At 31.5% G+C, this 18,697-nt stretch overlaps 1 protein-coding gene across 4 annotated transcripts in view; it reads right to left on the minus strand.

The window, feature by feature from the left end:
* Window positions 1–18,697, minus strand: part of LOC147073198 (RUN and FYVE domain-containing protein 2-like) — a 32,139-nt gene that overhangs the window by 7,138 nt on the left and 6,304 nt on the right. For 2 of the 4 annotated variants that reach the window (XM_085945064.1, XM_085945063.1), the window contains exons 5-10: window positions 18,441–18,625; window positions 16,211–16,347; window positions 15,873–15,937; window positions 15,072–15,206; window positions 14,016–14,156; window positions 7,298–7,395 (exon numbers count right to left, since the gene is read on the minus strand). In XM_085945064.1, coding sequence (XP_085801190.1) covers window positions 7,298–7,395; window positions 14,016–14,156; window positions 15,072–15,206; window positions 15,873–15,937; window positions 16,211–16,347; window positions 18,441–18,625 — 761 coding nt within the window. Of the gene's footprint in view, window positions 1–7,297; window positions 7,396–9,592; window positions 10,194–14,015; window positions 14,157–15,071; window positions 15,207–15,872; window positions 15,938–16,210; window positions 16,348–18,440; window positions 18,626–18,697 lie in introns of those variants that run through there. The other 2 variants (XM_085945066.1, XM_085945065.1) reach the window with 2 other exon arrangements.

Genomic DNA, 18,697 nt, shown 5'->3' on the forward strand with positions numbered 1-18,697 from the left:
ATTGAATTTTTGCGGTCATGGAGAACTGGTCCGTATATTCCAATAGTTCACGAATTCAATGATTGTCGATCTGGCGTGACATCGAACGACTTGGACGAATCCTCTCCCGAATGTCTTTTCTTTGAACATTTTTTGAATAAAAATATAATGTCGGAAATAGTGAACCAAACGAATACATTTTTTAACCATTCGTACAGTGCGGGAGACCTCGGACCGAAATCGCGGTCACACAATTGGACAGACACGTCAGTGCCGGAGTTGTATACATTTTTTGCCGTATCAATGCTGATGACTCGAAATAAGCACACGTCGATAGAGGAACATTGGAGTACCGATCCTTACCTGCATGCAGTCATTTTTGGGAAAATAATGGCTAGAAATCGATACCAACTTATTTTACAAATGCTTCATTTTTCTGATCCTAGTGTGACCGCCTCAAATGATAGACTAGCTAAAATTAGATTACTGTTAGAACACACAAGAACAATTTTTAGGGAAACGATGATACCGTATCAGAATCTTTGCATAGATGAGAGCATAATCGTGTTTAAGGGTAGATTAATTTTTAAACAATTCATTCCTTCCAAAAGACATCGATTTGGAATAAAAATGTTTGTGATGTGTGACGTAATGACAGGATATATTATTGACTTTATAATTTATTGTGGGGAAGGGACTGACATACAAGACAATGAAAATCTCGGTATTTCCGGTGCGGTAGTGACAACGCTAATGAAAGACTATATCGGGAAAGGTCACACCTTATAGTGTGATAACTGGTATTCGAGTCCGGCGCTCTTTAAATACCTTCACTCTCACAAAACGAATGCTTGCGGTACAGTGAGAAAAAATCGTAAAGATATGCCAGAGTTCAGCAAACTGAAAAAGGGAGATACCGAGGCTAAGTACAATAGTCCACTTTTGGCTCTGAAATGGCACGATAGGAGGGATGTTCACATGCTATCCACCCTCCACGATGCATCATTTGGACCAACGGGAAAAGTGAACTATAGAACTGGCGAAAACATTGAAAAACCAAAATGTGTTATAGATTATAACAAAAATATGGGTACGGTAGATAAGTCCGACATGATGCTTAGCAACTTGTCGTGTATGAGAAAATCGATCAAGTGGTATAAAAAGGTCGCATTCCACATGATCGACTTATATTTATTAAATGCTTTTTATTTATATAAATTTATTAAATCTGACAAAAAAACATTGGGCGATTTTCAACTCTGTGTAATAAAACAACTAGTGGACAAATATTGTGTGAGAATTTCAAATGCACCCCTGCCTAAGCCGACAGCGTCAACTAGCGATAATCCCGTACGATTATTGCCCAAAAGTGCAACGGGACATTTGCCAGAATACATTTTACCGACACAAAATACCGATAAGCCTAGAAGAAGATGTTTCGTATGCGGGAATTCTAAAAAAAATCCGAAAAAAACAAAACTCTCTCGCTATATGTGCCCAACTGTGATGTTGCGTTATGTCTGTCACCTTGCTTTAAAATATATCACACATCTAAAGAATTTTAAAATAGGTTTATTATTGTATTTGTTTTTTTTTTTAATATGTGAGTTCGTGTTAATTTATCAATAATATTCAATAAGTGAAGTGTTTGTGTAGTTTAAATATATTAAAAGGGTCCCCTTTATATTTGTTTACGACTCAACCCGAAGACATTAACTTGCGGTAAGTTCTTTCAAATTTGGATAGCATTCGTTTGTTCGAGTGTTTCTGATATTATAACTGATTTATTACGGTTTTTTTGTGTGTCGAAATTATCTTAATGGCTTTGGGTTCTCGACTGGAGCTGTGACATATTTTTTATTGCTTTTTTTAGTATAGAACAAAGACAATAATGGAATTCATGCGTAGTTATGGTGCGTCATATGATTTTTGAGGCAGGTGCCGGGTTAAGGGCCCACATGCAATGACATTACTATGGACGAAGCATCTGGAAAAAAAAATGACTCCCTTTTTTTGTCTGGTCTGCCGAATGGCATAATCTGTTCTAACACCATTACAATAAAGGTGATATTGCTATAAATTCCCAATGTTTTTGTCGGGTCTGCCGAATGGTTCGAACGAGTTCGCTCAAATTAACATTGACACTAGATACACTGTTCTAACGCCATTACAATAAAGGTGATATTCCTATAAATTCCCGATGCGTGATATCGCATAATGAAAATTGCGTGACGTCTACCTATACATGTGTGAATATCGCTATGCGCGCATTTACTTGCTAGATGCTGTACTGAGTGGGTTGTCCATTAATAATGTCATTGCCCACATGACATACAAAGGTTGACAAAGAAGAATCTGTAGTATTTTTGAGAGCTAAACCTGAAAAATACGTAACTCTTTGTAGGAAAGATAATATATATGTCATTATGATACCATGACTTTTCTCATCCTGTGTATCAGTATTTCATGATCTTATAAATCATATCAATCCAATAATAGAATATTATTTTTAACATTGTTCTAAAATTGATAATACAGCCATTTTTCGTTAAATTTTTTCAAATTACTATATTCGCTTAACATTATAATATATAGGTACTTATAGTAATATATATTCGGTAAAATATCTCACTGGAGTTTGCAATTGTCTGTATTGTCAAAAGAAAAGGGGAAACTCCGGAAACTTATGAAACGAAATAGTCTTGATAATGGTGTTACAACCGAAAGAACTATCGAAATAACATGCTGTAGAATTTAATACAATTTCTATTATCGTTTGTGTATGGGTGTATTCTCAATTTTAGAATGACGAGAATTACAATAATACTCTTGTATTGTATTAATTGTATTAATATATTTTATTTGACCATAAAATGTTAATTCCCAGGATGAAAAACGCCACAGCATCAGAAGGACATTTATATATTTTCATAATTTTCAACCTTTACACGTCACGTGGACCCTTAGGCAAAATTAAATAGTTATTTTTATTTTTTAATTTAGTTGTCTTTTGAGTAAAGTATATAATGAAGTGCAATCATTATTTTTATTTTGTATGTATAATTTGTATGGTCTTAAGTAAGGTCATAAGTCTTACAGAATTATGTATATATTCATGTTTGTAGAGAGTTTAGGATTTACAAAACAAAAAACTATAAGACCGAGATGCATAGAATATCACTAATCACTAAACACTAATTAGCGGTTTAGAGTGTATGAGCACTGTTTGTGTACAAGGATAGATACGCGCATGTGACAGATAATCTGCAAATCTGACAGCTAACATTTTCAAATGAGAAATTAAATAAATAGTTCATGTCATTTACTTTTTTCCGACTTCGATTATATACACAAACACGAAAGACTAGTAGTATTAAATTTGTCTTATTATATTAGTATTCTCACTGTGACATCAAAAATGTAACCAGACACCATTGTCATCATAAACGATTTTTTATTTTTCTATTTCAATAAAAAATCTAGAATGGGAAGACACTGTATGCATTGGCGGCTTAATCCGGAAAAACCTAGCAGGTCAATTTTGAATATATTATATTAATTTGCCTTTTCGTTGTATACTGAAAAGACGTATTGCAAATTGACTTTTTATACATTATAGAATAAGTGCTAGAAATTGTTATAGGTCGGTACCTACTAACCCTTCAAAAAATGTCCGTTTTTCATAACGCCAACCCATCGTTAACCGAAATTGCACACAACGCGTTATAATTTTTTGTAAATCAGGTCCACTTTTCTTTCTTTGCTTTTTGAAAAATCATCAATCACACGATTATAAAAATTGTCTATTTTTCCCACATATTTTTTTTCAATACTGAGCATTGCAAGAGCGGTCAGTCTATCCTGGCCCTATTGCGTAGAAAGGTTTTTATTCTTTTGAGAGTGGAAAAACATCTTTCACTTTCAACTGTTGTCATTGGTATGACGCAAATAAATTGGAGAACTTTGATCGACTCGGAAAATGTTTCGTTGAAATTATTGCTGAGTAAAAAATATAGAAGAGAAACTGCACTAATAGCGCCATGCAAATCATCTCGTTGATAAAACACCAATAATTCATTTTTTAACTTGATTATGTTTATTTCTTCTAACAGTTTTACCAAATTTACTTGACGTGTGGGAAAATTATTTTTAAAATCAGTGTAATTTTCTTTATTGAACAAATCGGATATAATGAGATGATCGTTGGATGCAAATCGTGCTTCCATTTCCATTATAATTGTATCACAGACTTCAATTGCTACTGCGTGCGTACTAACTGCTTCACAAAAATGTTATAAATCACCAAAAACTCCTTATATATTATTAAAATAACCAAAGGCATTCGTCAAAACCTGTCAACGAATCCGAACCGCATACACAGTTGCGTCTTGAGACCAATTATCTAGTCAGTGTTATCATTCTGTTTCATTTAATTAGGTGAAAAAATCTTTTGTCTCATACTCGGGCATTGCCGATATTACAGTAATTCACGCACCGTCACAAGCTTCGATCTCGTATTTTGTGTTATATCGATCTCTGTCTTATGTATGAGAAACGAGAGAGGAAATTTTATAAAAATATTCAATTTGGGTCAATTTTCAGATCCACCGATTATTATTAATATTATTATATATGACATTGCACATATTATTAGTATTATTATGTCGATTGTAATGCCGGGTCCACACCGAAAACAAGTCTCGCGACAACTCGTTAAATTTTACGATAAGCATGATAATTATCGTAAAATTTCTTAAGCAATTATGATAATTATCGTAAAATTTAACGAGTTGTCGCGCGACTTGCTGCCGGTGTGGCCGCACTTTTAGGTATTTATTTTGGCAGGTCAATGACCGAATGACCTATAGAGGGAGCCGCCAGTGACTGTATGTATACTGAATCCGCGATGCGTCCATTCATTTAATTAACCACTGCTAAAGTAATCGTTAATTTATAATTTAATAATAATTATTGAGTAAACTGGTTTTAAAAATATAATTTTGATTTTGGAATGCGACACAGCATCGTTAATTAAGATTACGCAGCTGTTGTTCTATTTTAATACAAGCATGACTTTTGACATTACTTAAATTTAAAGAACTCGAAATTTTATGCATCTCAGAATTAAAGTGAGCTATAATCAATAACATCAACCAAATCAATAAATTTGTAAAATATATGAGGCAATTAGTTTCAAAGTCGGTCACCTCCATTTTTACTTTATTTGATATTATTCATGATTGTAATTCGGCAAGTACTTTTCCATTGTAGGTATATTCATAAAATATCAAATTCAGCTACGTTTATTAGTTAAATAGAATTAAACTGGAAGTTTGATTGCAAAGCCGTTTATATTCATCAGCCGTCATTTTCTATGTTGAGGACATTTTATTTTGTTATTTGCTTTTGCTAATTCTTTATTAATATGTCTGCATTCCTCAGTCCTCAATGTAATTTGATGGTTTTTTGTGATTATCTTAAACTTCTGAAATATGGAAGTTACCGACTTTGCCTCACATGGGGATAAAGCAAAATTAATAAATAACATAGAAATAACAAATTTTGTCAAAAAGGTTTCGTAAAATTAAAATAAATAGTAAACTACAAAATAATAATAAATAATATAGGTATTAAGTATAATTTATAACAAAGCAAACTAGATAATAAATGTACATAATAGGATATTATAACAAGCACTAAGTACTCAGGTAGCAAAAATTATAACAAAAGATAACGGCAAACCCACGGGAGAAAAGACATTAAAAAAAATTGCATAAAAAAATAAAGGATGTCTAACTACGTATATAAGTGTGTCACTTTATGAGTTTCTGGATTTATAAGGAGTATATTTCATAAGAAAACAACTGTTAATTTTACAGATTGATTTATTAAATTCACAAAAGCAATCATTTATTCAATATGCAAAACAATAACTAGCACATGTGACTTTGATCAATATCGAATCGATTATAAATTATTCTCGAAAACATTGAGTATTATTTTATAAACAAAACTTAGGAATAAAAATACTGCAGTATCCAATCGTTAACGCTAACTCTTCGATATAAAGCATAGACCTATCACAAATATTAAAATACAATAAACATAATAGCTATCTTAATGTATATAGAAATAAATTTTACGACATCAGCTGTTCTTCGCATAGGTTTGCCAGTATCTTTGGTTACAATTTTTTCCCTAAAAATAAACCAATAATGCGCGAAAAAAACAATATTTTAATATATATCTTAAAAATAATACCAAGCATTTACACCGAATGCGTGTATACAAAATATATAATATGAGATTATTGTTCCCGCATGATATTATCTTTGCCCTGTCCCAACAATTTTGCTTTTTTTTTTAAATGCAAATACTCTCGATTTCAATTCATTAATATTCAATATTTTTTTTTGTGTACACATACAAAAACATCAAACCTGACATCTGTTTATAAATTTACGAAAATTGTAATAAAAATACATCTTCAAGGCATCAAATACATCATATACTTCAGTATTTGATTATGTTTTGTTGGTTTTCCATAACCGGTCAAGAAATTATGACTATAAAGCAATTTAGTAGCATGAGTGCATATTATTTACTCGCGTAATTGACTAGAATTATAATTATAAACAAAACCAATTAATAGGCACACTAAAAACACTCTAAAGTTGACAATCATAATATATAATTTCAAGTGCAAAACCATCACATAACCCACCATAATATCATATCTATTTACCAATTATATGATATGGGGTAAGGTTATTATATTTAAATGTCAACTTTACAGTACTGAATATTAGATAGTCCTGTGAATAAATTTAACTTAATAATCCTATTGTGTTGTTTATAATTCATATAATTTCAAATTCGAATTAAGTACCATAATTCATAATTCTTTTAAATTATGGTTTGAGTTATTACTGAAACATTTAATTAAGTGTAAAGCGGATTAATATTTTATTTAGTTTTGTTGCATTAATGTTTACGTACCTACTGCTTTTTAGGTAATAAGTCACATTATCATACTAAAATAATATTTTATATCATCGGTACAACTGAAATTATTTATTTTATATTTGAATATTATAAAATGGTCTACTTTTATAAAGAATTATAATCTCATTTAATGAAAAATTAAATTAATTAATATACTTGCTGCGTTTATTGGGAAAATGATGTATCAAAATTAGCATCTTCTTCTTTTATTTATAATATAGTAAGTACCTAATTATTTATGTGAAAATTATTCGACATTTTGAGATCATTGAAAATTTAAAAAAATAATAGTATGTAATTGAATGCAACCTACTTTTCGTCAAGGCGTTCAATTGTTTTCCCCATAGAATCAGTCTTTTCTTCCAATTTCGTAATTAATTCTGTCTTATGTTTCAATGAGCTTTCGCACACCTAAAACAATCAATGTAGAAAAGTCAGAATAAAGATACTTTGGCAACACCCTTTTCCATAACAATCCAAAAAAATCATCTTAACGGAAACAATTCAAAATGTTATATCCTTAATCCAATAGTGAAACAATAAAAAAAAAAACATTTTGACTTAAGACACTGTTGCGACTCAACTTAAATAAATATCAATATAAATGAAATACAACCATGATGATTTTCGTCAATTTCTGTATGTATATGAGAATGTTATTTTATGATTTTTTTTACTTGTATCACTATTGAACTGGGGATACAATTTTGGTATAAAGCTAAAATTTTTGGATTCCAATCAATTTTTTGTACTGATTCTTTCCATTTTCACCATAAGACGATTCACTTAAAAAAGGAGAATTAAATATATATTAAAAAAACTTTCACCACAGCTCTGATATAATATTAAAATAATATAATTACTAATATGAACATGTTAATTAGTTTGTAATAATTGTAGGAACATAATCATTTTGTTATTTATATGCAATAATTTTACATCCTTATATATACATATATATTTTTGGAGATATCGAAACATTTCATAAGTAGCGTATAAAATTTTCGCAAAGTTTTAGAATCTTTGGTTGAATATTGCTTTTAAATTTACAGTTTAAAATATAAAAATAAACTGTGAAGTGTAGATATTGTTGGGTAAAATAGCAGCTTTCTTAATACATAATATTAATATTTAAGCTAGTAACAATCATATAATAATTATTAATAGTTTATCTCATTCTAACATTCATTTTAGATTCTAATGTACTTCATACAAACTAGGGGTGCCACATTGAAAATTATATATATATATATATATAAGTATTTTATTTTAATTAATATTTTTTATGCAAGAAGATCATGAACTGTGATTTAAAGAGCTCTATAAAAACCCTATAAAACCTATATATAAATAATAATTAGTCAAATACTCTTTATAATATATTATAAAATTATGTATAGTACCTAACTATGAGTATGATATTGATAAACATCATTGTTTATTCCTAAATATATCATGTAAATTTTAAATATTTTAAAATCACTTTATGAAATGTTTTAATTTTACAATATGTGTTTCGTTTACAAACATTTGATACTCTTTGTAAATGAAACACCACATACTGTAAAATTATAACAATTTCATTATGTAGTGAACGCAGAGTGATTTAAAATTTTTAATAATTGATTATGGGATGTTCCCCATTAATTATAATTTTAAATTAAAAAAAATACAGAATAAAATAATTAACGAGCGTTCTAAGAAAATAAATTTAATTATCACTGATGTGACATGGGAAATCTTATTATATTACGAAAAAGTTTTTTTTTTATCGTTTTCATTATTACTTTAGCCAAAATATCAATTTAAATTATGTCCTAAAGATACCATTATATGATAATAAATTTTGGCATTATTTTCCATGGCCGCATCCTAAAATTAGATTCACGATCATAATTACGTAAATTCAAAATGAAAATATGGCAATAGTTTATTGTGCACAGCCAAATAAATATGCTAACGATTCTATCATAATATGCCATTGTGTTAAACTCCCAATGCAAAACTAATATAAACAATAAATATCTTTATATTAATGGCTAACTAAATGACATTCATATCGACGCAAGCTTATGCAACAGTATTTTTGTAAATAAACATTTTACTGAATCACTTTTATGTAAAGACAAATTTGCAAGTATTTGAAATGAGGTATGTTGGAGATGGTAAATATCGTCATATCACAAGTAATAGTGAGTGACATATATAATAGTGTAACATTGCTTTTGCATGACTTAATTGAATTTATATTATTATATTTCAAAAAGAGAACTGATAAAAATATAACTACAAAATATTTATTTATAATTTATCATTTCTTAAAATTGTAGTAATATCATTAGTAGTGGCAGTTTACAAAACAAAACAAAGATGTCACTACATGACGACAACTTGTGTATTTCTGTCACTTTTTATTTACTTTTGGTTATGAGTCATCGTAAAGCGGACGTGTTTACAAGAGTCATCCACGATGTGAAACTGACATTCTAAATTAAATTTCACAATCTATGAATAGTGCAGTGTCTTTTGTATGATTTAGACAAATGAATTCTCCTGCTAAACAATATAAGATCCTGAGTAGAGCAAATGAAGTTATTCGATAAAGTTGAAGCTTTTCGAGTATTATATTTGATGGCAATTATGTCAATAATGTCGGTTGCAATTTTCTTAATTATAAAAAAGCGCTATATAGTAGTAATTACAAAACAATCCCATTAAAGACACATTATAAAATGTATAAAAACTCCTGAGCATTTAACGAAATAAAAATAAAATAAAAGCTTCTAACTGTGACAGCGGTTAAAATTACATAATTCGAATTACATATCGGTGATAGCATTGCCCGGAGTGTTAACAGGAGAGTCCAGAGATTCTTCACTCTTCCTGGCCTTCATTTTAAATGGAGGGATTTCTTTCAGGTCCAGTTTCTTGTTGGGAGGCCCATCGGACTCCTTGTATTTCTTCATCCCGTGATCAACGCTGCCGCCTCCGTTCCTCAGGCTCAAAGCCTTGGACCCGTCGCCGAGAGGGGATTTAAGTCCTCTATCCAAGCCGGCACCGCTCGGTGACTTCATGGCTTTTCCTTCTGACTCTTGGTTGATGAGGTGATTGTACTTCTCGAGGTTGTTCAGGATCTTGCCGATCTGTTCAGCCTTCGATTGCAGTCGCGATACCATCTCTCCTTTTTGAGTCAGTTCCGATTCGCACTCCTGAGCGGATTTCGAAAGTATTTTGGATTCAAAAGAGATACTAATCATTAGTAAAAATTAAGAAAAGCGAATTCAGTTGACCTTATCAATTATAAACTTACATTAACAGCATGATTAAAATGAGGAATCAATTACGAAGCTAGCAAAAATGTCAACACAGCTGCTATGTCATACTGATGCAAAAAGGCATAAAATAATTAACATTAGACTGTCAAAATTTTTAATAAATCATTCAAATAACCGTCTAAAACAAGAAATAAATGAAATTGATAATGTCAATACATTTTTTTTTGAAATCTATAATATGTATCAGGGTATAAAAATGTAGTCTGTAATATTTTTGTTTGAGGGCATCACATGCAAAACCACCATTGTTCAGTTTTTGACGATTTCGAGTTGGGAGCTAATAATGAAAGTATAAAGAATGGGGGTATCCTAATGTCGGTTGAAAGGGAAGAGCTTCTCAAGTCGATCCGACCCTCAGTTGGACCGGTCGGCAATTTCAGTTCGGTATCTACGAAGAAAAATTTCTCAGCCTTTAAAAAGTTTGCAGCATTTTACGGCGTGCGAGAAGGTCTTTTCTCATCGAGAATTGACCGTAATACATTATATTATTATCGAAGTAGGAATCACACGCACTCTAGTGCACACCGACCAAGGTCTTGTGAAGTTGCTCTTAGGACACTTTCAGCACAACTTTGAAGAGTACCTAACATTAGTTACGCCATGGTATACATCTGCATATCGGGTGTGGAGACGTGGCAGTATAAAGAAAGACATCAAATGTAGTCTTCGTTAATACGAAAAAGTGCTTCTTAGGGACTTATAATTATAGATTTCGTATAAAGGAAGATTGCATTTGATATAATTTTTGATACACTTTCATTGTCAGTAGCTAACGCGGAATCGACAAAAACTGAATGACAGCAGTTTTGTATGTAATGCCCTCATTTGTTTTCGATATGAATAGCCATAATCTAAAGATTCTGGCAGAAAAGTTCGAGTTAAAAAAATCAATACTTACTTAAAAATTAGAGCACTAATCAATTATATTTATTAATTACTTCATTGTAAAATAGAGTTTCAAGATCAATAATTTTATATCGTATTATATTCTGCAATCAAATAATAAGGATACAATTTATTTATATTTAGAAAACAAAATCATCCCTCAGATTTTTTCATTTGTCAATCGATAATCAAATGAATAGGACAGATTGCCTCCGTGGATGACCAGGTGAAATCCTATTATTCTGATGAGTCTCAAATTAAAAATTTTGCTACACATTTTTATTACAAATTGTGACCAACGCATATATAAATTTAAAATATGATGAATCACAAAAATTTTAAACTGTCGAATTTTTCCTTTTTGTGTTGTGTTTATTATATTATTTTTACTGCCCTCAGAACTGTTCAATATTAGACAATAGAAATCATCCGTTTTAAATTCAATATTATGTATAATTTAGTTTTGGACCGATTGACTAAAAAAAATCTTGTGTCGGTCTCAGGTCACTAATTCGTCCCTGTACATGCCCCGTGTCAATTTATAGCTGCGTTACAGAGAAAAACATGATAATAACAACAAACAAACTAGAATATTAACAATCAGCGATTTATAAAAAATATTTTAAAAGATATTATGACAAATCATTTCACTAATAATTTATTACAGGTGGAATGATGGTGATGAAATGATCAGAAAGCATTCAATGGTAAAAATAATCTATGGTGTAGGTTTTATTTATTTATTTATGGCTGTACAAAAAATCACAATATGTAAATGATAAAGTATAATATTATGTTACATGGCAACACTAGCGATAAAACTGGATGCATTTTTTAAAATGATTGAAAAATCGAGATGAGGTGAATTGGCCAAGAAATAGATGTAACATGGTGAAAACGAAAAGATCAATTTGTACTAATCGTGCAGAATTAATAAACACGTACATATAATATATTCAAATGTTCTACAATAATTATCCTTTTCTATGCCTCACAATATTACTATGGCAGGATCTGACAGGCCGCAGATTTTTAACGACACACGTTAAATGTAGAGCGAAGCTCTAATACCGATAATTTGCAGGTTAATATTTCATAATTATTCAAAGAGATGTACAGATTTCAGTGTGTTTAATTTTTTAGATTATGCAAATCAATCGACAATATCAATAGTTTAAAGTCTGACGAGATAACTCGCGAAATTTTTATGTGCGGCATGTCGATCACGGCCGCATAGAGCAAGATAACTTGCTAAAGGCATAGAACCGGTTAATAGGAAACAAAATATACATGGATAAAAATTGGACAATATTATGGATTTCAAATTATAATCTATCTAATTTAAAAGTAAAGAATCGTTTCGAACAGTTTTGTCAAGTTTAATCAGTTGTATAAAATCAAAAATAGAACACTCTTCCAAATTCAATATTTAGAGCGTTTGATTAAAAATGCTTTGTGTGTATTTTGTAATTAATTATTTTTACATTCCACATTAAAATGTTAATTTATTGTAAACGTAAAAAATATATCGTAAAAATAATTATATATACTTCAAAATATACAAAGCACTATATAATCATTAATAGCTGTACATATTGAATTAGAAATAGGTATATACCTCGTTTTATTTTTAGTATATGTTACGCCGAATGTGTGAAATTGCGTATTACATAAAATCGGCAAAATTTTGCCTATTTCATGAAAAATGCAAGCCTGTTGTTTTATTCTTGAATTAGGCAAAATATTTGCCGAGTGCGTGAATTCGGCAGTAATTTATCTGCCTAGTTCATGCATTGGGTAAATTAGATAGTAGCGCTACAGTGGAGTTTTTTGCAACTAAACCAAATGTGTCAAATGCTCATGCATTGGTCAAAATAGATGGTCGCGCTCCGGTGGTGTTTTTTGCAACTAATCAAACTAACCAAATGTGTCAAACGTCATTGATTATATAAAAATATACCAATCAATAACTACAATGACGTTCATATTCATTTACTATGCCCAAAAAAAATCTAGAACTATAATATGATAATGGAAGAATTTTATTAAAAGGTATTTTCCGATTTGATGCGTGCTTGGATCTCAGGCAATGGTCGATTGTTTGTTTGTGATAGTATGATTTGATAGTTTGTTGAGACTTGTTTTTTTTTTTTTTTTTTTTTTTTTTTTTTCGACCATGTCCGATCCTGATAGGATCATATGGGCCTCCACAGAGTGAAGGTTTGTATTGACAGATTTTGTTTTTTACGAGAAATGGATGTCAGCCACTTGCTCAACCTATTAGGTCCATACCCTGACAACCTAACCTAACCTAACCTAATAATAATAATATTATATTATGTCCAATTATAACTAATAAAACCATCCGTATTATATTTACTTTTTCAACTGTCATGTTGACAGTTTAAGAATTCCATACCCTGCCAAATTCACGCACTCGGCAGATAAATTGCCTAATTCATGAGTAATGCAAGCCTGTTGTCTTATTCATGAATTAGGCAAAATATTGCCGATTTCGTGTAATACGCAATTTCACACATTCGGTGTAACATATACAACTCAAATACTAACACATCATAATGATTATTTTGATGTAAAACACGATAAGGAAAATCATGTCATAGAAAGAGAAGCAAAGAGTACATAGAAATTTGAATTATTATTTTACATAAAGCGTAGATTTGTAGTTAATTAGAAATAAATTAGTGAAGTGTTATTCTGTGGGAGATTAGTTCATAATATTGAATTTTATTATTGTTGAACTAGCTTGAAATGTATTAAGTTATTGACAAATGTGAAATGTTACATTACCTGCAGCTTCCGGTACATTTCTAGATTAATAAGTTTGATGTCGTCCAACTGTCTCCGCAGAGAGACGATGGTGTCCTGCTTCTCGTGGATGTCTTTCTCGAGGAGTTTCATGGCCACTTCCATCTCTGCTTTCAGGCACATCTATCAAATAGTGATTTGGCATTGGTAACGGCATTTTTGTAAAATGAGTAAGAAGAAATGGACTTTAATTTGAGATTATTATCCTACAATTTCAATTGCCACGAAAAATATGCTTGTGCAAACATTAGTGTTTCTCATATTTTAGTATTGTGTCGAGTCATAGACCCTGAGAGCAAGGGAGCGGAAGACAATTATGCCTACAAAATGTGGTGTTGGCACTGAATGTTTCATATTTCTTAGACAGAGCACAGGATGAATCAGTCAATCATCCAAAGACTACATATAAAGGAACAACTATCGACAATATGTTTGAGACGCATTCTGCAGTTGTTTGGACGTATTGTTTGGTGTAGATCGGATAATCTGGAGAGACTGGTGATTTTGGGTAGCGTCCAGGGAAGGTAAAGCAGAGGAAGAGTGTCACAGCGGTCAAGCAAAGGAGCTTACTGGGGCAGCTTTCACTGTCCTGAGAGAAGCATAAGACTGAGAGGGGTAGAAAGTCTTAGTCGCTCAAAAGATGACGGAATTTCAAAATGGTCAGGTTCCTCAGTCATCAGGGAACGACCAAGAAGAGACTCTACAGAATGCCGCTTTTAATAACAATAATTAATTGACAAAGTTAGCAAACAGATGGTCGAGGTAATTTTTCTTAAATCAATTGAAATTCTTGACATTATTTTAAACCTTAAATTGTACATAATATCGAGAATTTAATCATACTTAATAATAAATATAAAATAATTAATTGTTAATAAATATCAACGACCTTCTCAGATATATGTAGCATATTAAAAACTGCGATTATCTCAGCTGCAACAAAACTTACATGAAGACTTTTGCCCATGAACCACCGAATTCTTGATGAAAGGCATTTCTACTTAAATACATGATTGAAATCAATATAAATTTTCTTGCCTGTAATTCTAATTCTTTCTGCACTTCCTGTCGCTTAATTTTCTCTTCTTCTAGAACCTTCATCAGTTCGCTGTCAGTCTCTTTCTCTCTGTCCTTGTCCTTCTCGGCTTGTGCGATTTTGTTTCTCATTTTTTCCTAATCAAACAATAAAATAACATTTTACAAAGCAAAGATGTTAAATAAAACGGTCTCATTTGTAGATAAATCATGAAACTTGAATCACTTATGAATTGATAGTAATGTTCCATTGAGTTCCATTGAGCAGTCAAATATACTACACCCTTATTTTTAACTTTAAAAACTATATCCGATATGTCAGTCAAACAAATTGATCTTTTCAGTGTACAATCAACGTTTAGAATATTAAAAAAATATTTATTTTGTTAAAATGTAGACAATATCGTCGGTGTTTTGTAAAAAGGGCGAATTAACCAAAATGCTACTTTACAGGAGGAGGATTTTTAACTTTCAACATTTATTTGTTTTTTACCTGTAGATGATTATAAATATCTAACAAGTTTATAATAAAGCTTAGAAAAAATACTGTCATTATAATAGGTATTATTATATACTATTTTAAAAGGCCTAATATGTCACATTTGCTTTTTATTTCGTAATTTTAATTAATTTAATTTTAGTTGATTATCGTTTTTAAGTACTTTCCTGTCGAGATAAAAATTCGCCGTTTTTACACAACAAAGCTAGTGGGGTACATATTGTATTTTCATTAAAATCTCGATTTCGCCAAAATGGTTGATTCGCCCTTTTTACAAAACACCGACGATATATTCAGAAATTTACCTCTTCTTCGCTGGAATGTATTTCAGTGATTCTCAGCCTGTTGTCTCTGGGATGTAAATCTTGTCCTGAAAATAAATAAATATAATTCAGTAATAATTTTAAAAGCAAAATGCATAAATACACTCTAACATTTGATTAAAGCAGGTAAAAGAAAGTAAAATGAAGACAGCTGATAAGTAATGATAGACGAACGTCAAGATGTAACGACCAAGAAGACGTGAAGAAATGATGTCCGTCAACATGTGAAGCATGCTGGACTCTTTATGGTATCACTGTATCTTAATCAAAAAGGACTCGCATTGTAGTACTTTTTTTTTTTTTTTAAATTAACTACTGACCTAAAACATGTTTCATTTGTGTGTTTTCTTCGTAGAGTTGCAGCATGTTGTTCTTTGCTATCGCCAGGTCTTCCTTCATGAGGGCGTTGGTGGTCGTAAGGCTTTCCACTTTGGCTTGCAAGTTCGTGACAGTGGCACTGTAAGGAAAAGACATTCACCCATTACAGAAGTTGGTATTTTCTTGAGTATGATGATCTCATTCCACTTACATCGACGATATGCATATAGAGTACAAATGAAGTTAATATCATTATCATCAGCCCGGATTAATCCATTGCTAGACGAAGGCCTCCCCAAGCTAGTTTTATTCCTCTTGATTCTGTATATTGTATTATCATGTACAGTAGACCCTCAGCATAACGGACTTTGGATATAACGAACCAAATAACCGGGCAAAGGTGAAAATTGTTGTTAATGCTATACATGTTTAAATCCAAGTGTCACCGCTTGTAAACAATGTTCTGCAAATGATAGTCACGTTATACCTCTCGCACTCGAATTCGAGTCATAATGCCATCCTGTTTGTAGGCTGAACATAGCACTGACGTTTACAATGCTGGCCACTAATTCACACAGCCGCACGGCAGTTTAATTTGTTTACTCAATGGATGCATTTATTACTCCATTCAATAAGTTTACAATGGTTAAAAGTAGATAAAGATCTTGGAAAATGAGGATGGAAGTGAAGATAGTGAGGAAGAAGAAACAACACGCCCAAAAACAAAGTTATCAGTGAAAAGATCACATCTCGGCGATTTAATAACACTAATTGACTAATCATATAATGAAATTCAACTACCTATATTACATGTATTTTCGTAATTTTAGAGATGTATATGTTACACCGAATGTGCGAAATTAACTATTACATGAAATGCGCAAAATTTTGGCTAATTCATGTAATAGTCAAGCCTGTTGCCTTATTCATGAATTAGGTAAATTTTCTGCTGAGTACATGAATTCGCCAGGGTATGGAATTCTTGAACTGTCAACATGACAGAAGAAAAAGTAAATTTAATACGGATGGTTATTAGTTATAATTGGACATAATATAATATTATTATTATTAGGTTAGGTTAGGTTAGGTTTTGTAATTCTGAATTAAATTATTCAACTGAATGTCCATTTTGAGGTTAGCTATCAAGTGTCAACAAACTATCACAAACATTCAATCGACCATTGCACGTTTGATACCCAAGCACGAATCAAATCGCGAAAATACTTTTAAATAAAATTCTTCCGTTATCATATTATAGTTCTAGATATTTTTTGCGCATAGTAAATGGATATGAACGTCATTGTAGGACGACATTTGACACATTTGTTTAGTTTGATTAGTTGCAAAAAACACCACCGGAGCGCGATCATCTATTTTGACCATAGATAATATGTATATTTTGACCAATGCATGGGCATTTGATACATTTAGTTTAGTTGCAAAAAATACCACCGTAGCGCTACTATCTAATTTGTCCAATACATGAACTAGGCAGAAAAATTACTGCCGAATTCACGCACTCTTCAGATATTTTGTCTAATTCATGAATAAGGCAACGGGCTTGCATTTTTCATGATTTAGGCAAAATTTTGCCCATTTCATGTAATATTCAATTTCGCACATTTGGCGTAACATATATTATAAAAAAACAGCAGACTTCAAAAGTCCAAACAAAATTTGATTGTTTTTCCAGAGCAGGATTACTGAAAGCAAGCGTGTCGACATTGAACCTTAACGTCACTCAACAACGGGGTGTCTGGATATACCACTCGAAGAAGAATAAACAGGATTTTGTTTGTGTTTTTATATAACGAACTTTTAGCTTTAACAGACATCCCCTCCCCGCATTAGTCTGTTATATCAAGGTTCTACTGTACCTACTTCCGCAGAACTAACAACCCTTAAGTCTACGTTTCAAATGATTTTGAACTTTGAGTACATATAACTAGATGACTAGTTGATGCATATGTGATTACAGGAAATATAGACTAATTGACCGCTTTGCATTTTAGACATATTTTTTTGAACAATTTCATCAAAGTGTAAACATCACTCTATTGACACTTGTTATCCCAGATAGATGTAGTGTTTCCACCTGTTGAGCGCCATTAATAAGGATCGCTTTTCCGTCAGCAAAGCAGTTAAGCATGACTTTCGTCTTCGATATATTTATTTCTGTGAATTTCGTATAGGGTAATTAACCGACTATACAGTCTATGATTCGGTGCTTACTTAAGATGTCTGTTGAGTTCTTCGATGTAGTTTTTCTGGTCAAGAACGGCAGCAATCTGCCTGCGATGCGGTGCAGGCTGTTGAGATTGCTGGGCGTCCGGAGAATCAGCTCCGCCACTCCCGTTGGACCCTCGCAGATAGAGAGAGAAGTCAATCACTCCTTGCTGGCTATCCAAGTCTTCTTCCTAATGAAAAAATAATACTTAAAAACAATATCAAAAATCTATTTATTTATTGTTACTATCATACAAATTGAT

Source organism: Rhyacophila brunnea, unplaced genomic scaffold (assembly GCF_057557595.1).
Source record: "Rhyacophila brunnea isolate RB1 unplaced genomic scaffold, BYU_Rbru_1.0 scaffold_18, whole genome shotgun sequence".
Classification (NCBI taxonomy): domain Eukaryota; kingdom Metazoa; phylum Arthropoda; class Insecta; order Trichoptera; family Rhyacophilidae; genus Rhyacophila; species Rhyacophila brunnea.